Source organism: Triturus cristatus, chromosome 1_2 (assembly GCF_964204655.1).
Source record: "Triturus cristatus chromosome 1_2, aTriCri1.1, whole genome shotgun sequence".
Taxonomy (NCBI): Eukaryota; Metazoa; Chordata; class Amphibia; order Caudata; family Salamandridae; genus Triturus; species Triturus cristatus.
In genome coordinates, this window is record NC_140580.1 from 365022179 (window position 1) to 365044407 (window position 22229).

The following is a 22229-nucleotide window of genomic DNA, read 5'->3' on the forward strand; positions in this document are numbered from 1 at the left end:
CCGGTGGGATCAGGTTCCTCCCGAGCCTGGGACTGTGATTCTTCACCCCCATTGTTGGGGGGAGATTCATCATGTTGCCCTGTGTGCGAGAGATAGACAATGTTAATGCTGTTTCATGCAACATCCATGTTTCATACACATTCTAGTTAGTACTGTTCCTCCAGGTAGTTGTATGTGCCTAGCATTCTCCGCAATGTTCACTTGTGGATGGGTATGTTGCGGGGGACAGATTGATATGTGTTCCTGAGTCTTTGACTTGTTGATGTTTGGCTTGGATGCTTCTTCGGCTATGTATTGGTCTTGTTGTGTTACATGTCCATTGTGACAGTGGGTAAATCCATTGCCTGTCCCTGGGGTGTCTGCTTGTGTAAGGGGTGTGTGTGATAGTGCCTGCTGGTGGATGTAGTGTGATTTAGCACTGGGGCTCCCAGGTGATGTAGCTGTCCCCCCATGGAGCATGCTGCCATGACAGTGAGTGTGAGTTCCTGTCCTAGATATCTGACCTTGTTGTCTTGGTGTTTGTGTTTGCACTGGTCACAGGAGGGCCTTGTGCTGCCTACACCAGGGCCCAGTGTCAGCTATCTTGTCAGTACTTTTACAGTCCCTGTGCATTGAGCATGGTGCATGGGTATGTACCTGGGCCATATGGGATGAGGGCAATTGTGTCTGATTTGGAGTTCAACAATGCGTTTTGTGACACCCACCCTCCCAGCATACCGGACATCCATTCTTGGGTTAGTGCTTCGTGTAGCATGGGACATAGCATGGCCTTGCTTTCTCAATGGGGCATACACATGTTAGTGGCATTAGCGTTGTTTTTGACTATGGTTCTGGCCAGTGAGGGTTTGGAGGTAGTTGCGTGCATTTTGTGTAGTTGGGGTGTGGATGCCATTACCCCCATGTTACATAAGTTGTTTGTGTACTCACCAGGCTCTGGAACTCCTTGAAGTCCATGTACTCCCACCGGCGGAAGCAGGGCCATCACCTTCTCCTCCCAGGGATGGAAATGTACTGGTCTGCGGGGCCCACCACCTCCAGTGATGTTGCTCTGGGCGTAGTCGTCATTCATTTTTCACTTGACTGACCTCCGCAGATCGTACCACCTGGCTTGGCATTCAGTCCTGGTCCTTCTGATGGGTGCAACATCATTCACCCTATCAACGACGATCCTCTGCCACAGGCGTGATTTTTCAGCTATGCTGGTCTGTCTGACCAATGTTCCAAACAGCTGTGTCTCGACTCTGAAGACTTCAGTGACAAGGATCTCCAGCTCCTCTCTTGTGAACTTTGGATTCTTGTCTGTGGGCATGGTTTGGGGTGAGGGTGTGTATGGTTGTGGGTGTGTGGGTCTGAATGTGAAGTTGTGGGTCTGAATGTGAAGAGGGGGTATGTGTGAAGGTGTACATGTTAAGGTGGATGGGTGCAGTTGTTGGTGTGTGCTCTCTAGCTGCAGTGAGTCTGTTGCAAAGGCTCATGGTTTTGTGTGTGTGGGCCCTTTTTATTGGTCCATTTGTGGGTGGGCCTCAGTTTGAATTTTTGGTGGATATGTTATAAGGGATGGTTGTGAGTTTGGCCAGCTGTTTGCCTGTTTTGATGTGGCCAGGTCAGTCATTTCCATGTTTTGTGCACTGTAGATGTGTTTTGTGGTGTTGTGCGAGTCGAATAGACCCTCCTTGTGCTGTTTTACATTGTCTATGTACGGTGCATACATACGTGATGTTGTTGTGAGGTGCGTACATATGCGATGTTGGGGTACGCACCGTGCATACGCGATGTTGTTGTAAGGTGCGTACATACGCGCTGTTGGGGTATGCACCGTACATACGCAATGTTGGCGTACGCACCGTACATGCGTGATGTTGTTGTAAGGTGCGTACATACGCGATGTTGTTGTAAGGTGCGTACATACGCGATGTTGGTGTAGCACCGTACATGCGCGATGTTGTTGTAAGGTGCGTACATAGGCGATGTTGTTGTAAGGTGCATACATACGCGATGTTGGGGTACGCACCGTACATACGCGATGTTGTTGTAAGGTGCGTACATATGCATGGGGGGGCCTGTACGACTCGTACCCCTGTACGACTCGCACCCCGGGAACAACTTTTCCCGGGATATGAGTTGTACAAAGTTTGCTGCGTAGCGGGTAAAGTCATTCCTCGTGTACGGGACGTTTTCCGTACGAATCCTAAATCGGAAAAGCCTGTCCGGATCGAACTTGTACGGTCGGACTGTATTTTTAGGATTCGTACGGAAAAGTGTCCGGGTCCGTCTCGTAAAACTTTTCCCGATCCAATTCGTACGGATCGGGCCGACCCGTATGTATTTTTCCCGAACGAATCGTACTTCACGTGTGTGACGGGACTTGTACGATTCGTACGGGAAAAATTACGGATACGAGTATAACGGAAAAAAAAAAATACAGGATCGGAATCGACCCCCTAGTGTTGCTTCATCAGGGCTAGTCTGTTGAACAAATCAGGGCTAGTCAATTTAACAAATTTTGAGTTGAATTTGTATATATTTATGTGTATTTGTTTAAATGTCTCTGTGTGCATGTGTACTCATATATGTGCTCTTATGTATGTGTTGTGTATGCTGCTGGTGTCATGTCCCACCTTCAAAGATGTCTCTCCCTAGAGCCACTCCTGATGTCAGGGCACACTAAATATACGTGGTGCCCTCAAATATTAATGGGCTACATCTTTAGCACAATTATGACTATTCCTTACATAATGTTTGCGCTGGCATATTCATGGTAAACCTCAATACTATTTGTGCATCCTTGGGTTATTCATGTCACAATGACAGCTATCCTTACATATTCTGAACAGTAACAGTTGGTGGGATTTAAAAGTGCTGGGGAGTAAGAATAGTTGACTTTTTTTGCACACAAGTGAGTCCAAGGGTTCACAGTAAACTATTGTGGGTTGTGCTGCATGTGAGCTCTTAGCCACAATACAATAAATTGTTAGGAATTCTCTACTGTATATGTTTCATGCATTCTGCTTTAAAATGAAGTTGCCGTTTTTGAAAACTGATATAGAATATACAGTAGAGTATGCAGAGACGTTTTAAGGCATGGGCAAGTGGGCTTAGGCCCAGGGCCCCAGCCTGTCATACGGACCCTGATAGAGCCAGCCCTGTTCTGCGGAAAGACTTGTCCTTGTGACCTTGAATAATTTTTAAACAGATTGTTCTAAATACTGTTTTCCTTTAATTACATTTTCAAGTGGGTGTTGAGTGGGAGTCTATTACAAACATTTTGCAGAGAAACATCCATAAAAAAGTTTCTTTTAGATCAAAACAGGATCTCACATATGGGAAATAGGAGGGTGTCACAGAGAATATTCACAGCAATGTTACACCTCACAATACCTGAATATTAGATGTAAACAAATTTAAAATTTGGATGAGTGCGTCTGTGCACTGTCAGTGACCTGGATAAAGAGTGTGCGAAAGGGCTGAACTTAGATCATAAATTCAAAGCTAGTCAAAGCAGGGACCCCAAAATAAGTTTGGCCCAGGGCCCCCAAAATTCGTAAGGTGTCCCTGAGAGTCTTCTTCGTCTTGCATTTCATCAGTGCCTAACAGCACACGTGGCACAGTTACAATGGTTACACAGCACTTATCCTGTGCTCAAATATTTCGAGGCGCTCTCATATGTGCGAAGGACTTCATTAGAACATATGGGAGCATTTAAAAAAAAATATGAACTGATGACATACACGCCGACAGCTGTGAAGCTTCGCACTCCCCTGTGTTTGTTTTCAGACACAAGGCTGGATCCGAAAATGTTGGGATCCATCCTTGAGGCTGAAAGCAAACAGTAAAAACACAATCTAGGCTGGCAGGCAAGAGGGCAGATCCTCTCCGTGTTGGGATTGCTAGGAGTATAGACGCCAGCCTGTAACAGGGTGTGCTGCTGCAGCTGTGCCAGTCATGGGAGGATGTGGTGATAGGGTCAAGCATACCCTCGCAGCCTCAGCTGGAATTGCTAAAGAGACAAGCTGTACACAGATACTCGGCCCATGCGAAAGGTTTGCAGTGTATTTGTTTGCAGCATGCACGTGACCCGATTTCTCTGCGACATCAGGGCACATGCCCTCAATCATTCACAGGCAGCATGTTGTAACCCCACAGCTCAGGTGAGGAGTTGTGAAAAGGAAGCTGCATGCAGCCTGTGAAGTGATTGACAAGCTGCCCCGGGAAATACAAGGCTGATGCACTAGACACCCGCTTTATCAGTGAGAGGTCTCTTGAGACTCTTGAACATTGCAGACCAGGGTTGATGCTAGGTTGGCCCTCAGCCTGTTTAGGGTTATGAAAAAACAGAAATGTTATTTGCCACATGTGCATTACCGTATGTGTCTCTCAGGTTAGTGCCTGACTGCCTGCCTCTTGTGTCAGTCGGGACGAGAGACAGCCAGGTACTGAGGGCGGGCAACCTTCAAGGCTTTACAGCCCTTCTTTTATTAGTACATTAAGGGCCATATTTATGAAAAAGTGGTGAAGTGCAACTCAGCAATTTACGTTCCTGCGCTATGTGACTGGGGAGGGGCAGGAATGCACTGTATTTAAGGCAATATGGTGCATTCCGGAACTTTCCAAGGCGCTGGCACACAATGGGCTGCCTAGCACCAGTGCAGGTATCTTTACACCATGGTGCAAGGGTGCCTCTGTTGCATGCTGGACGCTTTTTGTACAGGAAGGGACACCTTCCAGCCCAAAAACAATCCTGAAAGGCTTTTTCCTCTTTCTATGTTTTCTGCATAATGCAGCACAAATAGAAAGAGGAAAAAACAAGGAGAAATAAAGATATTTCCCTTCATTACGCCTCTCCTGGGGAGGTGTATCTTTTTGGCACATTCCCAGGTTTACCTGCTCTTGTAAATTTGAGAATGTGTGTAAATCCATGGATGTTGCATGGGAACACTCACGCAACACCTATGGAAATGCCTCCCTGGCGCAGAGTAATGCAACTCAGCAATTAACGCTGCCTTACATTACTGGAGATTCATTAAAGCACTGAGGGCCATGCAAGGTGGCCTTGTGTGGCTACGTAAATCTCATTTTTTATTTGCGCTGCTCTTGCACCACGTTGCATGGAGCAAGAGTATTGCAAAGGGGCTCATAAATAAGCCCCTAAGGTTTCTGGATTGTTTTGAGTAATTACCATTGGCATAACTTAGAAATCTAGGGGCACAGTGCCCCAACACTCTCTACAGGGAACCCCCACTAAGGCGCTCATTATGATGTTGAGCGGAATTACTTCCGCCCGACACCGACTCGGTCATGGGACCGACCGACACACAGTCGGCGGACTCGACCGACTGATTGCATTGCGACTGAACAGAGTTCGGTCGCATTTATATATTTCACTAAGGGATCATGCATTACGGTCATAAACCAACTTTAAAGCATGCTCCCATAGTAAAATGGGAGGTGCGATTCATCCCTGCACTCCATGGTAGGGATCAGCAGGGGGCACAATAGCTGCCCCCCCGGCCTCCAACCGGAGGCCGTGCACCAAAGGGGGCCCTGCTGGAGGGCCCCCAAACATGCTTTCAGACAGACCAGCATGCAAACCATGTTGGAAACCATGATCGTAATCTCAAGGGTGAAAAGACCCGCCCTTGAGACTACTTGCCGGCTTCTGACTGGAAGACAGGCTTTCTGAGCCCGTCGCAAGTCAGCCGGAATGACCTGCTGGTTTCCTTTCTGACTACCTCTAACATAATGAGGTGGTCGGAAAGGAAACCGAGCGGCCCATTACAATGCTTGGAGTCTTTACAGGTCGTATCGTAATCGGCCCCTAATTGTGAAGCCGCATGGCCTAATTGTGGCCATGTGTCACACACTTGTTGCGGTCCTTGGAATATTAATGTCCATGGCAGACACAATTGCTTCCCCTTCTAGGCACTAAATCAATTCAATCAGTGCTGGATGGCCCTAGCAAGAGCATCATACCAAAAAAGCCCCAACCAATTTTTGTGGCATGCTTCATCACAGCCAATTCGACCTACCTTGGTCAGATAATGCCACCAAAGAGGTCTCAACCGCCAGAGGAGAAAAATCTTACAGAACTTTTTGTTATGGTTGGATAATTAAACTACCTCGTTGTCAACACTAATAATATCTCGTTGTTCCAGGGTACACCAGACAGGATTAAAAAATGGGTGGATGAGATGGGGTATTATGTCCTGTGCTTTTAGGCACTGTATTTACCTAAATATTTGGATTTGCATATCTTTGGTTTTAATGATTGGATTTTTGTCATTTTGGTGTCAAATAATTTATTAAACTTTGTGTGGGATTCTTTTTATGTTGTGTTTCCACTTTAATAGGTTGAGTCTGGTAGCTTAGTGGACTAATGTGTCCCCTATGTTTGACTTCATGGTCATAGGTTCAAATCCCAGCGGCTCCACTCAGCCTTTTACCTTCTGCGGTCAATAAATTTAGCATCATTGGGTAACAATAAACATCTGTTACTCAGTGCCAAGATACCCTTCTGGGTGAAAGGGTGCTTTACAAATACCATGTTATGTTATTACTTTTTAGGTACTGCCAAAATACATTACGCATTACCTCTAAGTTAAGCCTGACTGCATTTGTGTCAAGCTCCTAGAGGTTTCAGCACAGCTTAATTTAATGACTTTTTAGGGTTCACCCTGATGATGATTGTGGTTGTTGCTTGAGAAGGGTTTTATTTCCCTCAACCCAGAACCCAGTTTCTCACACCTACGATGAAGAATGGCAGAAGAAAATGGGTGAGGCTTTCCCATCGATTTTTATGATGGTCCAGCAAGATTTTCTGGCACTGATTCAATTGATTTTGTCCACCACTGTACCTTTTGGGTAGATTGTTGTAACTTTGGAATACTATGGTAGTGAACTATTTTACTCTTTCTACCTTTGTTGAGATAGAAACAATTGTAACCCTGATTTAACAGTGGACATCCTTGGCAAGAATAAATGCAGGCAACTTTTGCATTATGGTAGGCATACCTGCCGTGATGGTGTTACCGCAGCAGCTAAAGCATCTTTGCGGTGCATTTATACTAGGGAAACAAAAAGCTTCAATTTGAAAACCATACATGAAAAGTGATTTTTGAGTGGAAAAAGGGAGGGTTTTTTTCAGAAAAGACAAGACTTTCTCTTTGAGTATGTTTCTCTTTGCGTTGTTACAACTGCGTTGTAATGGCATGCATTGCAACGGCCTGCGTTGTTAAATCATACATTCTTTATATCGGCATGATGATATTTTGTCAATCAGTCAATCAACAAATAAAAAGCTTAATTCAGCAATCTCGCCATACAAGTACAGAAGAAAAATCTCAGCACTGAGATCACATTCAATATTATGACAAACATCTGACTGGTCATTATGAAAAACCTGTAAATTGATGGCACTATTGTGATTGTATCTGATGTGGTCACTCCAGCAACAATGTTCACATAAACTAGTAACTAAGGATTATTTCCATTGATCAGAAATAGTTCTTGTTATAAAAAATGGTTGGAGATCCCTGCATTAAACTATCTGAGCAACAACGCCAAATAAATATTTATTTTTACCTGGCTCTCCTTTGGCTCCATTCTTGCCATCTGCCCCATTTCTGCCTGGTGGCCCTTTCTTCTCATCAACATGTAAAACCAATGAGCAGTTTTTGCCAGGAAGTGGGACCTTTTTTATTTCAACATTGGTGGCTATGACCGTCGACAATACCAGCATGAATACATTGATGCGATGAGCAAGGTTCATGATTGCTCCTCTGTATTAGACCTGAAAAGAATCACAAACAATGAGCAGAAGAGTAGTTCTATGTTGACACAAAGATATTGGATAGTGTGAGAAAGTGTCTCTTTTGTGTGGTCACCCCCATTTTCTGAGAACTGCTATGCTGTTTTTTTGCACTCAGACTGGTAACCAGGCTACAGTGGATGTGCTTTGGCTCCTAAAATATGTCAAAATGGCTAGCATCTAATTGGCGGATCACTGACAGAATATCGAGGAGCAAAATATCAACCTGCCAAAATATCGATGACAAAATATAGAATGACAGAATATCGACTTCCTATCTACAAACAGGTAAGTACAAAAATATTGAATCCAAAATATCGTTGTAAATAATATAGTCTGTTAAAATCTCAAATTTTTTACATGTAAAATAATGAAATAATAAATATAATTAAGTAAAACATACTTAAAAATACTTAAATAACCTTCAAATTAATAAATAATTAATCTAAATAGAAATAAAAATAAACATGCATTTTTATTTTTTAATACATATATATATATATATATATGTTAACTTAGTATTATTAAAACATATTCAATATTTTTAATGTTGGTTAGCGGGAAGGAAACATTTACTATTCCCACTCCAGTGCATGCAACAGTAGGGAAAGCGTTGGATAGCGGGAGGGTAAAAATTACTATTCCCACTCCAGTGAGTGCACAAGTAAGGAAAGCATTGGATAGCAGGAGGGTAAAACATTACTATTCCCACTCCAGTGAGTGCAACAGTAGGGAAAGCGTTGGATAGCGGGTAGGTAAAAATTACTATTCCCACTCCAGTGGGTGCAACAGTAGGGAAAGCGTTGGATAGTGGGAGGGTAAAAATTACTATTCCCACTCCAGTGAGTGCAACAGTAGGGAAAGCGTTGGATAGCGGGTAGGTAAAAATTACTATTCCCACTCCAGTGAGTGCAACAGTAGGGAAAGCGTTGGATAGTGTAGGGGTAAAAAATACTATTCACACTCCAGAGAGTGCAACAGTAGGGAAAGTGTTGGATAGCGTAGGGGTAAAAAAACTATTCCCACTCCAGTGAGTGCAACAGTAGGGAAAGTGTTGGATAGAGTAGGAGTAAAAATTACTATTCCCACTCTAGTGAGTGCAACAGCAGGAAAAGTGTTGGATAGTGTAGGGGTAACAATTACTTTTCCCACTCCAGAAGTGCAACAGTAGGGAAAGTGTTGGATAGCGTAGGGGTAAAAATTACTATTCCCACTCCAGAGAGTGCAACAGTAGGGAAAGTGTTGGATAGCGGGAGGGTAAAACTTACTATTCCCCCCTCCTGTGAGTGCAACAGTAGGGAAAGTAATGATTTAATAATTAAATATATATAAAGTAATTATCAATAACAATAAAATTAATAATTGATTACCAATGACAAATTATTTGCTAATTAATTAATTACAAATACCAATAAATATTAATTATAAAAAATGAATTACCTATTAATAATTAATTAACCACACATTATTTTTCAATACCAAAAATGAATAAGTAATGCAAAATGTTTACCAATTGATAATTAATTAACAGTAAATTAATTATCAATACACAAAAATATTTTCAATAATTATTTAATTACAATTAAATTATTTCCCACCCTATTCCCCTATACACCCACAACCCGCTCAGAATAATAAATTAATACAATTAATATAATTATCAATTAATCAATTAATACAAATTAATTACCAATTGATAAAAATGTATTACCAATTAATAATTAATTAACAATAAATTAATTATGAATACCAATAAATAAAAATACAGAATTACTAAATTACAGTTCAGTTCAGTTCATAAACTTTATTCGGGTAATTTAGTACCCATAAAAGCACAGCATCATAGCAAATTAAATAACAAGCGGAGAGTTAGAAATATATGATAATGGGAACATTTACAATGATATAACCGTAACATTTTGATGAATTAGATTACAAGTTTAAAAGAACATCATTGGTAATAAATAAATAAATTACTATTATATAAAACATTATGTCGTCCTACGGTTGTACAGAAATAGTCAGTCATAATAAAATCTCAGGGATCGGACATGCTCTTACGTGCTCTAGAAGCAATTCTCAAAAATGTACTTGTACGAAAAATCAACTCTTCGTCAGCCAAAGAGACTAAACACGAGTAGGCATTATCCAGACTAATGGGTCTTCTCTTTTTAAAAAATGGATATAAAAGCCACTTTATGTATTTTATACAATACTTACAGAAAAATAAAAAGTGTAAAATTGATTGGCCACTCACCCGATCACAAGGGCATGGTACATGATCGAGGTTAGGGTGGTAACCAAGGGGAAAACACAGTGCAAATCTAACAGTTCCTGCTCTTAAGCAGAATAGTAGGCTCCTTTCCCAATGACTCCTGCATAGGGTGAGATATATGGGTAGGGGATGCTGATACTGTTTAGTAGACATATAGCTAAGAACAGAATATTTCTTGGATTCCAATCCAATCCTTTCTGTATTGTATAAAGAATAGAGGGCATCTCTTAGCTCCTTTTTAGACACAGTTTCAACTGTATTTAGGTTTAAAAAGATATGTTCTTGATGCACTCCACCCAACCAAGGAAGTTCCATCCCTTTCTCACACATAACGCAGTCATTAATAATCTCTCTAGTGAGGGACGCGGCCTGGTTCGTCCATACTGATAACCAAAAAAGAGCAGGTCGGGCGCGTATAAAATCCGATATAAAATTAAGATTAAGTTCTCTGTGTGAAATGTATTGTGGGGTGGAGATTGGGATACTCAGCCGTTTCCTGCAAAACCTATTTTCTTCCTGCTGGATGCAGGAACTGTTTGCAATACCCCAAATCTCAGCCCCATATGTGGCCACAGGGACGCACTGTAATTTAAAAAAAAATTGAATAGCTCAAATAGCACCACTGGTCTTTGGGCGGGGAAGGCTAAGAATTGAATTGGTGGTCTTTCAGAACTTGCTCCTGGAGTGAGCAAGATGCTCAGTCCAGGAGCCGTTTGCAGCAAAGACCAACCCAAGGTAAGGAAATGTGCGGGTGCTTGTCAGTTTCTGGCTACCCACTGCAATAGAACTTAGCTGTTGCTTCCCAGGACCACAGGACATTAAAAATGATTTATTAAAATTAACACATAGATCCAAGCTATCCATATACCTGACAAAAGTCTGTACTAAAATACGCAGGGAGTTGGGAGTGCAGCCTATAAGGGCCGCAACATCTGCGTATAGTAGCACGGGAAGAGTTTTACCATTAATTGTGGGAACATCGTAGGTCGAGGTTTTTAGCGAGTTATTCAGCCCATTAATGTAAATAATGAAAAGGAGGGGGGGCCAAGACACAACCCTGTCTTACCCCCCCCTTCCTACCTTTATGGCTCCCGAAACCTCTCCACCCATGCCGATCCTCACCTGGGCCTGGAGGTCTTTATGAAGCTACGCTAGGAAATGTACCAGAGGCTCATCCAGCCCGTATGCCAGAAGGATTGTCCAAAGCTTTGACCTATTGACAAGGTCAAATGCTGAGGACAAATCCATAAAGGCCAAATAGACCGGGGACTTCCGTGCAATGGTATATTTCCCAATAACCAAATTGCGGTTGCTAAGGAAGCCTAACTGACAGGGCTCTAAAATACCATTTTCCTCTGTCCAGGTTAAGATCTTATTATACAAAACTCTTCCCAATATTTTTAGAGTATTGTCAATTAGTGAGATCGGCCTGTAATTACTAGGCTGGGACCGATACCCTTTTTAAAAAATTGGAACTATGGTAGTCTAAGCCCACGTATCAGGTAGCGTAGCGTGGGTTAAGCTATTAAAAACATTCAAAAGTAACGGGGCCCAGAAGTCTGGTTTCCATTTAATTAAATCAAATGGTAGCCCATCTGGGCCAGGTGCTTTGTTCCCAATGCTCTGTTGAATGGCCTCTTCTACTTCAGAGATGGTTAACTCTATGGTGGTAAGTAGGCCATGGTCATATTGATCTGACTCTGATTGGGGGGTAGCATACATTTTTGAGAAATGATTTTCCCAAGACTCACTAGAGATATTGCAGCTGATGGGGGTTAATAGCTGACCCATCGATCGGAGCTCCCTTACTGCGGACCAAAAGATTTCCCTTTTTTATACTTGCGGCCTGTGATAGGATTTCCCAGCGTTCGTTTAGAAGAGCACCCTTCCTGTTCGAAATTGCTATGTTATATTTCCGCATTGCCAATTGTACAGCTGTTGCACACCTCGGATTAGATGACAATGCCCTACGGAGATTCCTATTGGCCAATGTACACTCACGGTCGAACCATCTAGGCTTGTTTCCTGCCGAAGGGGCAGGTTTCGACAGGAGAGTTTTGATGGCCAAACACAGTTTAGAAAAATCCTGGACTACCTCAGTGTGTGCAGTTTGTGATGACAAGCAAGAGTTAATGAGATACATGTGGGCCTTAACTAATGTTTTAAAGAGTTCGCCACTATCAACGCCCTTCCATATTAGTCTTAAATTATCGGTTGAGGGCGTGAGATTTTTTGCCCCGCATTCAGAAGGAAACACGGGCCGAGGTGCAGAACTCTTTACTATTTTAATAGGGTTATGATCCCTGGCAATGACCTCTGCAGCCATTGGTTGATCTTCAAGAGAAGGGGGGATAAAAATAAAATCAATAGTTGAGGAACATCCCCTTCCCCTAAATGTTGGTAATTTGTGGTTGGTGACATTAGGACCGCTCACCAGATCCATAACATTAGCCAAATTATTTGATCGTAAGAACATTGCTAGCTCTGCACTCCTACAAAATGAGAGACCAGAATTGCTTGTCCCTTAGTCATGCTCCATATCGGTAAGTTTGGCATTGAAATCTCCCCCCAAAAGAATCCCAGTGGGTCCCTCCATATTTTGCTGACTATCTAAGTTAGAAATAAAATCAAAAAGCCCAATGAAGTTCCTGTTAGGAACAGAATGGAAATCATTGTTATAATAATTTACCAAGTAAAAACAAACTCTCCTTTTAAAAAACACAACTTGATAGTTTTTACTATTAGTTGGGAGGGGCTTGAAACTGCCTCCTGAAGCCACATTGATCCCAATAAATAGGCCTCCCGATGGTCTACCTATTTTGGGGCTTGAGGCTACTACACTGAAACAGTGGAACCCTTCAATATATGAGTCATCAGTAGCCCAGGTCTCCTGGAACATGACTACGTCTTGTTCCTTTATTATACGCAGCCAGTCTTGGTTGCAAAGCCTGGATTGGAGCCTCGCTACATTCCAACTTAAGATGCTCAGGTCAGCTCCCCTGTTAGCCCTGGTTAAAACTGGCGTATCATTGTAAAATGGGAATATGATACCTAGTTGGTCCTCCTCATAATCCTTAATTACAATTAAATTACTTCCCACCCTATTCCCCTATAAACCCACAACCCGCTCCGAATAATAAATTATTACAATTAATATAATTATCAATTAAAAAATGTATAAAAAATAATTACCAATTATTTAAAATTAATTACCAATTAATAATTAATTAACAATAAATTATTTATCAATACCAATAAATAAAATTAAATAATTACTTAAATGCAATTAAATTACTTCCCATCCTATTCCCCTATAAACCCACAACCCGATACAGAACTAAAACACAAAATAAAATAAAAAATATTTAATAATTCCAAAAAATTTATATTTAATTTACAATAATTAAATTACTTCCCACCCTATTTCCCTATAAACCCACAACCCGCAATGGAATTAAATTACGCAAAAATTAAATAACATAAAATTCATTACTTTAAAAAAATTAAAACAGACATTACAAAAATAATACATACTTTAAACCAAATCAAAAAGGACAAACTGATTTGGAGTTGAAAAAGAATCACTGCCAATACCTGTTGTAGGTAAAACACCATGTCCCAAAGTGCAACTCCAAGTGCCCTTAAACATGTCAAACTGCGCAGCATTCATATAAGAAATGACATGTAGAAAGTCTAAAATGATGATGCTTACTTCCCTTAAAAGCGCAGTTCTTGTTGATATGTGCCAGATTAACTAAATACAGCACGCTTTGGCTGGGGCTGTCCGATAGAATGACCACAGGTGGGGCTGCAGGCTGTGCTGTAGTATTTTTCTCTGTTTCCTATGTTGCTTCATGTGTTTCAAAACGTCTTCTTGGAAACCAACTTGCGTTGGGAGTGTGTCCTGTTGTGACACTGACTTGTTGCTCCTGTGTGTTGTCTGTGCTTGTAAGCAAAGAAACTTCTTCCCATCATGTTGATTAGTGTTGAATGTCATCTTCAGTTACCTTCAGACCAACAGTAGTGCCTGGGGACGTCTCCAACTCATCGCCAAAATTAATGTAATAACGTAGTCCACGCTGATAGATGTAGTTCAAGTAGGTTTATTCAAGTAGACAACAAGTAGCTTGGATCCTGTACAGCAACCCCACCAGGAGCAGCCTGCTCGCTGCTCAGCCCTTCCACCAACTGTCACCACTCATACCCAGTCACTCAAGCATTCCACTCATGGCCCACACACAAACATTCACACAGAACAGTCACACTGGCTAAGCAGCTATGAACAAGATAACATAGGACATTAAAATACAACATGAGAATACTGTAAAGTTCACTCCCAGGACAGAAGCAGCAGGCCAGCACAGCAGAGCAACCAGCAAAGTGTCAGTCTCTCCTGACAGCAAATCAGCTCTTCTTTCTGGCAAAGGTCCTCAATCCAAAAGAGTATATGTGGTCACAGGTCTAATACTTATAACCATTTTATCCTCTGAAGTAGGCAAACTTCAAAGGAGAGTATTTGTAGTGCACAAGACCCTGTCTTTCCCTGCCCTGGCTCCAGACACACTACAGGGGGTGGAGACTTCTTTGTGTGAGGACAGGCACAGCCCTATTCAGGTGTCAGTGTCAACTCCTCCCACCACTCTAGCTCAGTAAGATACAATAGCCTGGTGTAGGGTCATCAGAATATGAAGGGCACACCTCAGCTCCCTTTGTGTGACTGTCTAGAGTGAATGCACAAACAGCCCAACTGTCATCCTCACCCAGATTCGTATTCAGAGACAGAGAGAGGCACCAAATGTGCAGGCGGTCGGATAGCTAACTCTCTGTCGTTTGAGTATGTTTGCAACGTAACCAAAGTAGGATCCATCGTTGACATACATAAGGTCTGCCCACCTCTAAATTGGGTGGCCAGACCATAAGTTTGGCAGAGAGAGCACTCCATTTTTTGTAAGATAGTACCCTCTCCATCAAACTCGAAATCAGCCCTTAAGTTCCTTAAACATTTTGGCCTCCTACTGTAAGCCGTGTGCTCAAAACACTTTTTGAAAAAACTTCCTCAGAAGCACCTGGCATTATAGGGAATCGAGAATTCGGAGTAGCACAAATTATCCCTAAACTCAGATTTGAAAAATGTTTTTAAAAAGAATGGCTTGCATTTACGTTCAATTTCAATTAATTAGTTATTAATTAGACTTTAGGGCCACATTGAAGACAATAGTTTAATTGTTAGGACTGTATCATGTTTTTTTAAAACAAATTACACACATTAAGTATCTCTGCTGCCAGAAGAGTCTGGCAGAAGGAACTGTATATTATTTTTGAGGATTGGCCTACTGTGCAAAAAGTTACATGCGGAAAAACACTTATAATCACTAATTGTGGCTTCATCAATTAATTTATTTTGGAAATACTTGATTGAAATGTACAAATGCCCCATTGTTAAATTCAGAATACTGTCTACTTTTCACAAACATACGTTTTCAGGATTTATAATGGCATTCACATCTGTTTTCCCCCTCAAATTGAAAGTAGGAACAGAGCACAAACATAGGAAATATTGTCTATTTCCTCAGGCTATGTAAAGCTCCAAACAGCATCTAGTTTGCATGAAAATAGCTGTGAGATGAAGCGGCTGCATGCCTGTATCCTAGCAAGAAGACAGATGCGGTTTGGATATTTTCTTATGCTTGGAAAAGAAATCGAAACAACATCTGGCTGCCTCAACTATTGCAATGGTAGGGGCAGTAGGAAAATATGTCCAGCAAAAAAAACCTTCCCACAATTGTGGCCAGTAGATTGGTTTTGATTTACTAGAATTTGGTTTGTGCTCCAGACAATAATTGAACATGTGGCTCCCTTGCAAACCTCGTTGAGCCTGATGCCCATCCATACGCTCTGTCGCCCACTACTTTGATCCTCTCCATCCAGTCCCTTCCACCTCTACCGGTCTTTCTCATCCTCCCACCTCTCAGTCAGTAACAACAAGGTCTTAACCAGAAAAGAGGGAATGAAAGGTAAGGAAATATCAACAATCCAATTTAATCTGCTTTCAATCCCCTCGGACTGGTTCTTTTGTTCTATTGGCGGATTTTAGAGGAATAGTGAGAAAGAAGACTTAAGTAGCTGTGTTGCACCTAATTCCCTCCCATTACCACCTCCGTCCTTCCTCACTTACAGAAAAAAGGAAAGGGGTCGGAAGTTGCCATGTTTTGGAAGGAGTTGGAGCTGGTAGTTAAAAGGGGATTAATTTAGATCCCCATACCTGGTTCAGTCCTTGTTATTACGAAGAGGTGGGAGGGTAAGCCAACTCATACTCTTCCTCTTGGACAAGGTCCATAAAAAAAGAAACAAGTTCACCACCTGCATGACCGAAGTCGCGAACTGGATGAAAGCTAACAGTCTCAAGCACATCGACAAGACAGAAGCAGTGATCTTTGGAAACAACACCTCACTGTGGGACTCTAAAGTTGCCGGCTGAACTTAGACCCATGTCCAGAACCCACGCCAGGAACCTCTGAATAATAATTGGCAGCAAACTGGATGTGACCATATGTCAGTGCTATCACTGCATCCTGCTTCCACACCCTGAAGATGTGAGAAAGCACTTCTCTGGCTCCCAAGCAACAATAGAAAAACTGTCACTCTTTCCTTAGTCACCAGCAATATGGACTATGGCAACATCCTCTAAACTGGAATCATCAAGCAACTCAGAACACTACAGGCAATTGAGAACTCGTCAGCCAGACTCATCCTCAACTTGCCACACAGATCTCACATCAAACCACACCTTTGGGAATTCCACTGGCTCCTGACACACTAACGCGTTGAATTAAACTCCACACACATATTCAAGGCACACCACCACTCAGGCCCCACCTACCTGAACAGTTGCATCTCTATTCACCGACCACCCAGACACCTCTTCTCCACATGACTTGTGCTCTCACACACCCCACGGATACACAGAACAAGATCAGGTGGACAAGCATTCTCCTACATCGCTTCTAAAGCGTAGAACGGCCTCCCACTCCACATCCTCTCTTCTTGAATTCCCAAGAAGTGGAAGGCAGGACTAGGCACACACACCTGCTCAGTGCCAGAATACCCTAGTGGGTCATAACTCGCCTTACAAATACAAATAAACGAACATGACATAATAGCTGCCCTTAGTCTTAAATAATAGATGAGATAATCAGCTCGATCTGGGGAAGGACCACGGAGGGTCTTTGGAATCTCTCCTTGTCCTCTTATAAGCATATGATGTCACACGTGAAACTAACTACATGCATCGCATTGAAGGGGCCTGGAAGTGAGCATGGGGCTAACTGACTGGGGAGTGTCATGGTGCCAGGAAGAGATTGGGCACTGAAAAACTACCCCAAAACTCCCACCTCTAAAAGGAGTTTGTCAGCCATAAGAGAGAGAAAAAAATGTGTGAGACTTGGTACCAGTTATTTTATGTGATGTTATAATCGCAGCAATTGTGTTAACAAAATGTGTGCAAATCTGCCAGGCCTCACGGCACGCAAATCCATGTAAACTTTTTTAAAACTAAAAAGTTTCAACCCTTAGACAGTAAGCTACATGTGCTTTAAAAAAGCAAAATAATAGGCCACTCAGAGCCAAGGGAGGCTCCATATTGTCCATCTCGAATTTTGAAGAGGCTAAGAAGCCACACCTGGGAATAAAAGGAATTGGGAAAGACACATATCATTTCGTAGCACTGTTTCTTTGCCCTAGCAGTAGCACCTCACAGAGACGTTTTGGAGAGTGGGCGCCCCTCTGTGCTCCAGGCCCTGCTTTACACCCCTGCGGAAGGCACAGTTTATTTAGCATGATGCTCATAATCAAGGCGTTGGTGACAAAAACGAGTCGACTCGAGCTTTGAACGTCTGTGTTAGATCGCCCTCTCGTGGGTATTTTAGGCAGCTCGCTAATTTTAATCTCGGTGTGCGAGAACATTGTGTATCGATATAATATAACACAAGGATAACGCTCCGATTGCAAAGTATGGGGCAGATTCACAAGCCCCTTGCGCCACTTTTGCGTCACTTTTAACATGGGAAAAGTGACGCAAAAGTGGAGCAAGGGGCTTGTAAATCTGCCCCTATGTATGCTGGTACTTAAAGTTCCGGGTCACATGGTGGGATTTACAACACTAGTTCCTTCATTTTGAAAAGCGCTCCACACTGGTGCTTCGTAAAAGGGATGTAAAAGTAAAATAGATGTAAAATTGTAAAATACTTTTAACGTAACTAATGCTGTTGTAGTCCTCGTGGCTATATGGTTTCTCATTTGATTTCGTATACTTAGCTGCAGTGCTTTAAATGGGGAAAAAAAATGAGCTACAAGGTGTAGTGAGGGGGCGGGGCTAGGGGCGGGGCTAAAGGCCAGACATGATGATACTTAACGACTTCTATATTAGTTACAGCACACACCAAAACACATGAGAAATGTGTTTATATAAACAAAGCAAGTTAACTTATTAAACAAAATGAAAGAGAAATGCGATAATATGTTAACATTTCCATTTTTTTACAATAATTGCACCTTTTTAATGTCATACCGTTAATTGCTGTTTGGCAGAATACTATATATTTTTAAGCATATGAGTAGGAAGAAACTGAAAATACCCCGACTTCGAACAAAAGATCTTATGGCACCAAGCAAATGAAGCAAACAATCATGACCCTCCCCAGAAGAAATCTCTTGTCTCTTCCATCGATCTATCCATTCATCCTTTCATCCTACCATTTACCTGCTGATGTCCACCATTTAACCTTTACATTCTATTGTCTATTCAGTCATTCATCAATCATTCAGTTTTTCACCATTCCGTCTATCCACCCTTCATATCCAAACCTATCCATCCATCTCCAAACCTATCCATTAATCCTTTCACTCATCCATCTCTTCATCCACCTTTTCCCTCATCCATCAATCCATTCGCTCATCCATCCATCAACCCTTTCACTCTTTTATTCCATCCACCTTTTCATTCCATCCACCCTTTCCCTCAATCCCTCCTTTCACTCATCCATCATCCACCCTTTCATTCATCTATCCAATCTCACTTATCCACCCATCATCCGCCCTTTTAGCCAATCATTCACCCTCTTTCACCCATGCATGCTTTCACTCATCCATCAATCTATTCATCCATCCATCCATACATCCACCCTTGCTCACCCATCCATCCACTCACGCACTCACCCATCCACCAGCCCTTTTTTTCGTTATTTATTACTCTTTGCCGCCGAGCAGACATGTACACACAAAGTGCCACCCATTTTCTTTAAAATACCTCCTGAGAGTGTCTTGATTCTCTCTCTTTCTCTCACTTTTTTCTTACAAAAACAGGCATACAAATGCAGGCAAACACACAAACATAGCAGACACGCAAGGGCAGAGATTACATGAGCACCAGTCACATTACAGAAAGTCACATTAATTTTTATTTTAGGCCTAAGGCAATTAAGTCATTTGCTCAGAATCACAGGATGTTGAGCTGAAGCTGGGACTCAAACCTATTTTCATGGTTCCTTGTTAGGCAGCTTTGACCGACCCTAACATTACATCCTCTCAATTTTCCTATCTGGGAAAGATGACTCACAGCCTATGCAAACATAAACCCCCCACCAAGGCCTGAAAGACACTGGAGCGAAGGTGCTAACAACAGGCACACAGCAAGGCCAATTCACTAACTCTCCCCCTTTCCCAGCAAACTATAGCTTCAGGGCGCAAGCCTGGACAGGGAGCAGGGAAGAAAAGCAGAGAGACCCCTAGGCATCATCCCATCACACAATATTCGCCTTCCCAATCTGATGCTGGGTAGCGTGTAATACCCCCTCTCCCCCCCCCCCCCTTCGCAGACTGGTGCTGAGAGGTGCATTCATCTCGGGTGTCACGCTGTAATTAGATTTGTGGGGTAGGGGAGAGGCTCAGTGTCCCACACCTACAGTGCGATTGACTGTGCAGGGTCTGATTGGACCCTTCACTTTTATTCACAGAAGGCCGCAGGGCATTCACAACCCTAAACAGCCCTTAAGTGATGCTAATGAGCCGCTGCTGGATTGCTCAGCAGCGGCTCCATTCAGAGGCATACACTGCCCCTCCCTCCATTCTGCCTTCTCTTTTTCGGCAGCAGCCGAGCAGAGCACTTTCTGCGCAGCACAGTCTCCAGTTCCATCCAGCCTGCACTGTCTGACTTTCCCCTGAGTACTGGTACTGTCCTTGGCAAAGGAAAAGTTCCGGTACTCAAAGGGAGAAAAATAAAAAGTGGCGGTACTCCGTACCGGTGAGTGCCGGTCAATTTAAAGCACTGCTTAGCTGACAGAAAATACTTTCTGGTGCAGAATCTGAACAAAAGTAGGGTATCCCTAATCAATAATTTCAGTGGCTTTGCTGGGGTCAGGGCAGGACTGGGAACCAAAATCTCACCCAATGTTCAAACCAGCCCCTCACTGCAGGAGGCACCGACTTGATTGGGGGGACGCTCTGGATGATGGCTGCTCCGTGGATTCAGGGCTCGAGTCGGGGTACCACGCGGGTGGAGCTCGATAACTGGAGCAAATGGAGCCACACATTCACTCTTTGGCCTCTCTGGGGCGAGATCGAAGCTCATTCAGAACGCTGCTCACGCGCTGGCTTCTCTGATGCAATCGCATCTAAGGGGTGAGCGAGGGGAGGCAATGAGTCTGATGGTGGAGCCACCTTTCGTGACGTCAGCGTCCCCGCGCTTCTTTTTTTAGGACTTGTGCCCTGCCTGGTTTGCAGACCACCTGGCCGGATGGAAGCAGGCTACAGTGGGTGGTTCTCCCCAGAATTCATGCCGCCTGGGGTGGACCCCTCCCCCCACACTTCCTACGCCACTGCCGCCAGGGAACTGCTAAAGTGGCAGAAAGGATGGCGGGCCGTCTCTAGGGGGTCCATTAAGTCCTCCCATTCCTGAAGTACGAAATCTCGCCTTTTTCTGCATGTAACGACTCGGAAATACATTAAAAGCACAATTGAATGCACACTTATTAATGCAGATATGATGCCTTTCTTCCAGAAGTTAAATTATTAGAGCACTTTTTAAAGCTACGTTTCAACTTTGTGTACCTTCTAGTACTGAGTTTTGATTTGCCATGGGAAGGATCAATCTCTCTTTGAGGGAGGTGGTTCGGCAACCAATGAAAGCCCCTCTAACAACAGGGTGACCGAAGGCATTTATAATAAACAGTTTTGAGCTGGGATCCCTGCATCTGGCAGGGGTCTTAGGTACGTTTTGCAAACAGTTACAATTTTCCAAACCTGCCACCTCTCGAAGGCAGCTCATATTTTCATGAAGGGCAATCGTGCTGATCCCTGTTGCTACAGACTCATTTGCCTGCTTTATTTCATGTTAAAATTGCTATGGACCATCCTGATGCAAAGAGTGAAGGTATGTATTATGGGAAGTTATTGATGCCTTCTAACTGATGGACAGGCCCACACCATAGAGTAACACTCTGCACAAGGGAAATAAAAAAAAAACTGCGACCAGAAGTCTAGTAAGTGGGGGCATACTCCATAGAGAACAAGCATTTGCAAAGCCAATCGGTCTCGGCAATGCCTGAGCTACTGGTGTTGTCAATGTGGAATGCATAGCGGAAGCTGTCTGGACCTCATACCTTGAAAGCATTCACCGGAGAAACCTATATCTCAATTGCACCTGTACGGTGCTAATTAAATGTGTTGGATGCAAAAACACAGCGGGGCATACTATGAAGCCAAAAAGCGGTGATCTTTTTAACGCACAATTATCAAGGACATGCTAACGCGTGTTTCCTTGAGTAAGCAGCCATTTTAACTCACCTTTGCATGTCAGCGATGAATATCGCGAATGACATGCAAAGTAGGCGTTCATTTCCATTTCTCAATCGAAATCCGCGCTGACACGGCAGCCCTATATTATCAAGCTTCATGAAAACCCGCGATGCGATGAAATAAACCGCGCTAACCGCGGTTATCGCGGGTTTGTAACGCCTGGTTTGTAACTGACTTAGCCATACTTATTATGGCAGGTGGATTGTACGGCTGAGGCAACGGGGCATATCATCAAGGAAACACGATAAATATCGCATTTCCCGCTTTGCGCGATTCTGTTTCACGCAGCTATCGCAGGAT

General features: G+C 43.0%; 1 protein-coding gene across 1 annotated transcript in view; it reads right to left on the reverse strand.

Annotated features, from left to right (window-relative positions):
* LOC146867374 (uncharacterized) overlaps positions 1-22229 on the reverse strand; it is a 196720-nt gene that overhangs the window by 141841 nt on the left and 32650 nt on the right. Inside the window, exon 2 of the mRNA XM_085604594.1 lies at positions 7579-7786. Within this exon, the coding sequence (XP_085460720.1) occupies positions 7579-7765 (187 nt within the window). The 5' untranslated portion in view covers positions 7766-7786. The remainder of the gene's footprint in view (positions 1-7578; positions 7787-22229) is intronic.